The sequence below is a fragment of the Argentina silus genome, assembly GCF_951799395.1.
Source record: "Argentina silus genome assembly, chromosome: 12".
Classification (NCBI taxonomy): Eukaryota; Metazoa; Chordata; class Actinopteri; order Argentiniformes; family Argentinidae; genus Argentina; species Argentina silus.
The window spans coordinates 12,729,074-12,737,927 of NC_139666.1; the positions used below are offsets into that span (position 1 = coordinate 12,729,074).

At 38.2% G+C, this 8,854-nt stretch overlaps 1 protein-coding gene across 1 annotated transcript; it reads right to left on the reverse strand.

Annotated features, from left to right (window-relative positions):
* Positions 1 to 1,060: 1,060 nt before the first annotated feature.
* On the reverse strand, positions 1,061 to 7,441 carry slitrk5b (SLIT and NTRK-like family, member 5b). The gene is made up of 2 exons (XM_083681494.1): positions 7,170 to 7,441; positions 1,061 to 6,654 (listed from the first exon to the last, which is right to left on the reverse strand). The coding sequence occupies exon 2, from the start codon at positions 6,597 to 6,599 to the stop codon at positions 3,993 to 3,995; it is 2,607 nt and encodes an 868-aa protein (XP_083537620.1). The 5' UTR covers positions 6,600 to 6,654; positions 7,170 to 7,441; the 3' UTR covers positions 1,061 to 3,992.
* Positions 7,442 to 8,854: the final 1,413 nt, after the last annotated feature.

Genomic DNA, 8,854 nt, shown 5'->3' on the forward strand with positions numbered 1-8,854 from the left:
GGTCTTGCTACAAATGGGGAATCTCTTGAGTCTCATTATCACAGAAATAGGATACAGAAATAATGAATTATGCCACCTAATCAATCTACAGTTTATATGCAAATTAGCAGGCAAAATACAACTTCATCATCCATGAAAAGATATCTCACAGTATTGTGTTTGTCTATATCAGGTACGTTTCCATGGATACTACTGTATGCCTCAGGAAAGCCATCTCTGCTAAGAATAGAGAGTTTATTTGCAAGTATCCTTCTCCATCCATGCATGCAAATTTGGCTGTTGTTCATATTGCACAGCTACAGATCATCAGATTCCATTAGCTCAGTGTTATGGCAATGAGTTCTGAGACATCAAATATCATTGTCTTCACACTAAAAGATCTACAATTTCAAAGTCAAACGTATTATTTCCAAACACTGCAGTTTTGAATACATTTACATGAACTACCTACAATATTTACCCATTGATTTGCTTGGTTTTAGACACTGTGAGTAAGTCTTAAAACAAGTACAGCATTTGTACTATGATGACCCCGACAAAAAGGTCAGGCGATTACTAATGAATGGTCCTGGGGACCCAACGAGGTCAGTTAAATTCATTGAAGGCTGTGAGAAATAACTATGACCATTTTCACATATAACCAGCCAACATTAATCTTGTTGAAATAGGATATGGGGAAAACATAGACAATCTTCAAAACACAAATTAATATTGAAACCACATCTGTCTTTGGGATTATGTAACATGTCTCATAATCGTAGTTTCATTTCTGCTTCGATGAGATCCTGAGAGTGGTGTAAACTGCTTATTTGAAATGGCTTCTATAATCTTAGTAATACTCTGAAAGATGCCAGTGGGCTTTTGTGCAGCATTTCATATTCAAACCTCCTGGTATGCTATGACATTTACTTCTTATATAGATCATAGTTTTTACACCACAGTTTGGAGGGTGAAGGCAAAACAGAAAAGATATACAGAATGAATGCACATATTTTATTCATTAGCTAACAATAGGAGAAACAGCACTTTTTAGATACATTTACCTCTGAGCTCACATCCCATATCTTCCCAGTTGTGTTTCCACATTAAAAACCAGGCGTTGCACTCAGTGAAGCAAGTCTGCATGGAAATGCAGCCAAAGCATCTACAGTATTTACACAGTTGAGGTTATAATTTAGCAAATCACATCTACATATGAAAACTAAAAGGACATAAAAAATATACTTAAGTGGAACACTGACTGGACCTCACTTAAAGAATGCATTACATTACATTTTCACAAGTTATTCAATCATCAACTATTCTTGATTGGTTTGTGAAGCATTTTAAAAAAACTGCTAAGAGGATTGTTTTGAAATTTGCTTGTGATATTTACAGTGTAGATACTGAGTAACCTTTAGAAACTGTAGCTTCCTCTAGCATAGTTGCAGATTGTCCGAAAAAGCTGTATTTAGCAGCGTAACATACATTTTATAAATTGTAAAATTAATCAAAATAAACCTATACACATTATTTCATGCCTTTCATTGATTTTACATGTCACCTTCATTAGGATATTCAATCATCATCTCTTAAGGATGAAAAACTAAAATGTGTGTACCAACACATGAAACGATAGCACTTTATCATAAGGGTACATACATCAGCATGAATAGATTCTTTCAAAAAACACTGTTCATGTTTAGTAAAGACACTACATATGGCTTAGTAGGTATTCATGCTAGTAAAGGGGTACAATTTGGACAACATTAAGTCGTCTGAAATTATCGGCTTTTATGCAAATACGGCCACAGAGCATTCTGAAAACTCCAAAATGATGCAATTTTCAAGGTTTTTCACTAAAGCATGATGGTAATTGTTTAGAAAGAGGGGTCAACCATTACTGTACGGGTCGTCCACATCGCTAGGTGGTCCTTTCTCAGTCCCCACCCACATTAAAGTAAGCAGGGATGGCTCACTCTTACAAAGTCATCTGTATTGTGTGATTGGCATCAGTGTGGCAGGTAGCTGATATTCAGTGTTCGACATATTAGGCACACATTAAGTCCATTTTACTGCACTAAATGGGTTCAAACCAATCTTTTACACAACCTGTTTTGAGTTGATCTCAGCATTCTATTCAGATAATGCTAACAGAGCATTCCAATTGCTATGCACTCTAATGCTATATGTACTCTAATACAATACTAATGCTAAGCTGTATCGTAGTAAATAACTCAAAATAATCTGGTATTGTTGACTCCAGGTCCATAGACTGCCTACTATGTATTCATGAGATTAGGTCAATTGAGGTTCATTTGTAATTTCAGTGAACCATCCCTTACTACCATAGACAATAATCCTAATAAACCATTTGTTAGGTAATGACTTAATCAACAGGTTAAATGTGACAGTGATTTTACCCCTTAGTATGAAACAATTGCAGTGTTAACCATTAAACAAATTGTGATGTGATTCAAAATCAACAGGAACAATAACATGTTGTAATGATGCACACAGCAATATGTATGGCCAACATCAGATGCACCATATTTAACCTTAATCTGTAATAAGGTCAATAAAGTAAGATTGACAGAATCCACATGGTTATATAATTGAGTGTATTATAAAACTGACAGTCCCTCTCAGTGCAGACTCTAGAGATCTGCTCAAAAGCCTGTTTTTTCGCTTACACAATTGACCCAGAAATGTGTTAGATTGCATTATTTTTGATGTGCCTAGCCTGCATCCTATGACAATATTTATCTAAAGAGAAGCCTCACCGGGAGTTTATAGAAATTCCAACACACCCTGGCATTCAGGGAGGGTGCACATTCTCCACCACATATACCTCAAGGAGGGTTGCTCTTCTCCCCCACGAAACCAAGACATGGGAGGAAGAGTGCTGAACTCCAGTACAGTGACTTTACACAATTATTTTTCCAACGTTTTATACATATCACACATATCAAAGTGATAAGACCACAACAGTTAATGTGTATGTTTAACAATTAATTGGAATTCGTAGAGTTTAAAGTAATACCAAACCCGCAAATGTAACTGTACTGTATTTCTGGCACAAAATATATGTGTAATTGAAGTATGCACACTTATAGTCAAATAAAGAAATATGTGAGTGATGAAATACGTTAATATGTTAAAAGTGGCAATCATAAGAACATTGTTGTTTTGCATCTCAATAATACATATAACTATTAGTAGCAACTATAAGGGGTCAAACTGACTCTTTTCAGTTAGGGGTAGGCTGGGGGTTATATACAGATTGTTTTCCAGGGAAATAAGAGAAGATCAAATAATTTGATTATTGTCTTAATTATGGTAAAGGAATTGGCTATATCTAGGTATAGTGCAATTATGTCTTATAACTTTTCTTCACAATGCAGTTGCATGTGTGCAATTATTCAACCATGGCTATAATCATGTTTCACATACTGTACACAATACATACGAAAGTGACATCATATTGTTGACCAGTTTTGGTCAATAGTGCATTGTGTGCAAAATAATTAAAATTAAAACAGAGAAAGAATTAGATATTTGTATAAAAATAGGCAATTATTTAAACCATGAGCATACCACATCCAAAAATCCCTTAACTGTGTACTATGGATTTATCCATTTATCTTTTAAAACTTGCTTTCCCAAAACGTTGAGAATGAATAATGAAAAACAGTTGAGCTTTTTAAAAAAAAAAGAAGAAAAAAAAGAATATTAAATGCAACAGGCATATGTAAACTGCATAATATACATAGTGTTAGGGATAGGCCAACCTAAATTACAATCCCTTAAAAAGTCAACCAGTAAACAATAAACATACTCCATGATGGATTTAGGATTTTGAAATATCACAAAAGCATAGATTTCTTTATGCTATTGGAGAAGTATTGTCAAGTCGGTGTACATTTAAAAGATAGAAAATGTCCCATAAAACATGTCCCTATTGTCCCAATGCATCAACCATTACAACCTTTCAAGGGAAAAACTTAAGTCATTCAAAACTGGGTAAATGTTGTACGTTTCTCAAGAACTTCAAGGTAGTCTGGATCAATATGAAGCTTAGCTTTCAGTTCCCAATATTCACTCCTGTTGGGCTCAACATAAACAGTACTTGGTGCTGTGCAATACAGTATTGTCTGTTGTATTCTCTCTGGTTGCATGTATTGATGTCTGACATCGAAGTCTGAGGTATACTGACTAGATGAATGGGCCATATGTCGGCATGGTAAAGTACTGCTGCTATATGGTGATTGTTTGTCTGGTTCTAAGACATCTCTGTAGTAATACTGGTCATCCTGCAAAGTAGATGCGGGCTTGTTGAGTGGCTCTGGAGTCGTAACACTGTAGTCAGAACTTATTGCGTTACTGCCTACCTCTTCATCTGAGTTGTTCAGGAATGTCCCATTTAACTCCTCAAAGTCTCTGTATCCATCCACTGCTCTGCTCTCAGGTGGGTTGAAGACAGTGTTTTTACATGTGTGCTCTGTTGGAGGTGGGATGTACTCATACACATGCCCAGCAGATGTTTTGACTTTTGGAATGGATCCTTTCTTGTAGAGACCGTACTCCATGTTTAAAGAGCTGATGCAAGCATTCACTGAGTTATTGTGCTCATTTTCAGACTTTTGGCGTCTCTTTTTCATTGCTACAAAGAGTCCTGCAGCCACAAACACAGACACTATGAACATCAGGAGCAGAGCTAGTATCAAAACAGATAAAGGAACAGTGTTGAATTGTGTGTCGTAATCCAAGGATGTTTCTATGGTGATAGTGCTGCCTGGAAACGATTCTTCAGAGGGTGGGATCATAGAGGAAAGTATCTCAGAGTTATTAGGACAGAAATTAGCTGACTTAATGTATCGCATATCCTCCCCAGCCAGCCTCTTAGGGGAGCCGCAGATGACATTGTTTACAACAGTGCCAGTGCTAAGCTGCTCTAGCCACATCTTCATCTCCACAATGGCACAGGAGCAATCCCAGGGGTTCTCAAACAAATCTACTTGCACCAGTGTTGTAAGCTGATCTAAAACGCTAGTGACAGGCAAATAGCGAAGATGATTATTACGTAGATTTAGTCTGGCCAATGTCAATCCACTGAATATCCCCCCAGGTAAGGTTTTAAGGAGGTTATTGTTCAGAAAGAGCAGCTGAAGATTGGGTACATGCTGAAATGTGTCGGAAAAGATTTCTCTAATGACGTTGTATTCTAAATATAGGAACTGCAGGCTTTCCAGTCCGTAGAACATATCGACTGTGAGACGGTCTATCAAATTCCCATTCAAGTACAGCCTTCGCAAATGTGTTAAATCTCCAAAGGCTCTATCCTGTATGTGAGCAATCCGATTGTTGCCAAGGTGGAGCAAATCTAATCCAGTCGCCTCAATAAAATCCGATCTACGCACCACAGGGATATAATTCCCTGTAAGATACATCTTTTTGGGGTTGTAGGGTTTGGGGTTTAAGTCAGAGATGCGCTCAATCTTTCTCTCTTGGCAGTTGACATTCAGACCAAGGTCTGAAATTTGGAGATTGCATGTACAAGCAGTGGGACAGTCCAAAGGCACAGGGGATTTGGTCTGATAAGATACGATTTGACCATAGTTCTTTGGTTTGTTGGATGGGATACGAGAGGTGGGTTTTGACTTTAATTTGCCTGACGGACGAGGTCCCTTGGTCGGCCTTGATGAGGAGTGTGCAATCCCAGATAGGGTGAATGAGGCTGTAACTGAGGCTTGTGTGGTTCTATAGTATGCATCAGTGCTTAAATGTGGTTGTGGGCGCATCTCATACTCTGCAATAGCTCTCCTGGGGCATAACTCTTGTTTGGAAACTTCATCAAGATCTCTCCCATGAAGGCGGAAAGGAAACTCACAAACCACATCACCGACTAAAGCAGCGTAGGATATGCTCTCAAGCCAGGCCTTCAGAGCTATCAGTTCACAAGAACAGTTCCATGGGTTCTCCTCCAGTTGTAATTCCACAACACTGTCCATGTGTTCCAATAGGCCTGAATAAGGGAGCAGTTTCAGTTGATTCCCCCTCAAGTCAAGGTGAGTCAAAGGGACATTTTGAAACATGTTTGTGGGCAGACTAGAGATTAAATTGTCATTTAAAATCAGGACCTCCAGATGACTCATCTTGCTGAAGGCATTGGGCTCCAAATGAGTGATGTAATTGTAGTCAATCTGTAGATATTCCAGACTTTCAAGGCCAACAAAAAAATCCTCCTTCAAGGCATCGATTTTGTTATTGTTGAGATGTAATCTTTTTAATCCCTGAAGTCCATTAAAAGCACCTGATTCAACTTCGGATATGTCATTGTTGCCCAAATGCAATATTGTAAGCCCATTGTACTCAACAAAGTCATTTGCAGAAAGCCTCTTCAAAAGATTCCCTGTGAGCAGTAAATGATACATTGGAAAATACACCGGGCTTATTTCCGTGAGACTAACGATTCCTCTGTTTTCACAGCCCACAGTCAGTATCCCCTCTTTCTCCTCACAGGCACACAGTCTTTGACATATCTCTCCATAATTGTCAAACATCTCAACAATGCCCACAGATGTAGCAACCAACAATATTATTGTAATCCAGATATTCATTTTCCTGTATTGATGGCCAAACTCACTGTTGTGCTGATGAAGTATGTACTGTCATCTAGAAACAAAAGACATACAATAATTCAACAATAAGCCGCTAATGCAAAGGTAGGTTTAAGAATAGCACCTGCCCAAGGGTAACCCAAAATCAAGCTACAGTAACTGGACTAAAATAAAACAGCATGAAAACATTTGCATGAATTACTCCAATAACATATGCAAGTAGCATAATGAGTTAATGTAAAAACAAGGTCAATACCAGTCCATTATTCAGCCCATATGTAAGGCAAGTACAGTAAACAGAAATATATTAAATGTTTTCAAGATCCATCAAAATAAGGCAAAAACAACAGATGTATGTTGTTGATATTCAATGCATGATCATTAAGATAGTTTATCCAGCACTCAAATTTAAAACATACCATGGATATGGTATGGTCAAATTCGAGCATTTAATGCAATGTTCTTGCATATCAGGTCATAACAAGCCCTTACAACATTGATACTCCATATCTTTATTTATTTGTTGGTTCATAAATCATCTCTATCTCTCTTAAAAAATAAGCTACTTACCTCACTGGTGAAGATGAATGTTCCTTGTTAGGAATATGTCTATCATTATTAAGATTTCAATGTTGAGATGTCTCCACCTTATTCGTTATGAAGACGTTCGCCGTCTCTAATTCACGAAAGAGGATAAAAGAAATGCTGATCAACCATATCTGCCAAATGCTTTTCTCTTTTCATAACACGATCTATGCCGGAGGAGGCAGAGCTATGCGTGGTAACAAAGTTGCTTATTGGTCTCCCTGGACTCTCTCTCTCTCTCTCTCTCTCTCTCTCTCTCTCTCTCTCTCTCTCTCTCTCTCTCTCTCTCTCTCTCTCTCTCTCTCTCTCTCTCTCTCTCTCTCTCTCTCTCTCTCTCTCTCTCTCTCTCTCTCTCTCCACACAGGCACACGAGCAATTTATTATGTAATTGCAGGTACAATAACACCCGACTGGACTTGCGGGTTATTACTTACTGAGCACTAACATCCTGACTAACGCTATTTAAACCTCGGCTAACCTGTCATTATACTCAACTTTTAGTAGACCACACATACCCACACATTAACTCCACCCTCCCAATAACAATTTCGCCTTTCAACACTCGCTATAGGCTCTGACAATCAATAAAAGGAAAATCAGGACACCGACTGTCAAGATTTGCAATTGCCCTCCGTACACCCACGAATGTCCGAAAAAATGTCGCGTCATTTAATGTTACAAGGAGAAAAAGAGCCGTAAATTGAATGGATACATCTTACCCAGTAACACCTCTAAAAGACGTAGCTCTGCATGGATGCCGATAGCCTACTGTCCACACGTCATCAATAATTCATTGCATATCAAGCGTTTCGTGTTCTCGAAATAGGTAAAGTAAACGCGTTCATCACGTTTCGAACTAAGGGAGGCAAAAACTGAGCATTGTTTTTCACAAGACGGCCAATCTAGACAAATTCGTGAGGGTAGCATCTGAGTAAATATTGTCATGAGCATAGTGACAAAGGTGCTACATTTGAGTTTTTACGCGTAAATCGTCACATGCTGTAAATTCAACTGGGGCAATATGTATTTTCTTTAAACCCGACACTAAACTGGGAGAAAGACTACACCCCTCCAAAACAGTGAGAATGGTATGACTTGTATTGCAATGTATTCAAATCTCCTCCTGCTATTTTGGGCACCTCACCTTGAACAAGTGTTGACCATGTGACAATGTTTCATACCCAATACATGTTGTTGTTAGGTTGCTTTCTGTTTATATAACATCTGACCTTAACTGTAACTTTACTCCTGTTTGTTTTTACCCTTAGGATGGCCAGTGTGGGCATTTTGTGCAAGGAGCTTATTGCATTTTGTCAATATCCTGGAGATAACAACCCTCTGAATGAACTGTCACTATTCTCCCCTTGCCATACTCTAGCATGCACAGCAATCTAAATTATGCAGTCTTCCCTCAACATTCATATTATCATCCAGTGCATGAAATATACAATTTCACCCCTGTCATGCATGGGATGCATATTGAGAGATGAGAATTGAGGTCTATGAACTGTTGCAGGATCCAGTCCAATAAACAGATATAAATGGGTCAGGATGGAGCAGGAGTATTTTGATAGTCAGCTTCTAGCTATGCCTGCTTATCCAATTGTCACACTCATCAGATGTGCCTAATCATATGGCCTGCGGCTACGTAATGTTGACATATAACAAAT

Excerpts from the sequence above, each read along its gene's own strand:
- slitrk5b (XM_083681494.1), bottom strand. The coding sequence starts at position 6,599 with ATGAATATCTGGATTACAATAATATTGTTGGTTGCTACATCTGTGGGC.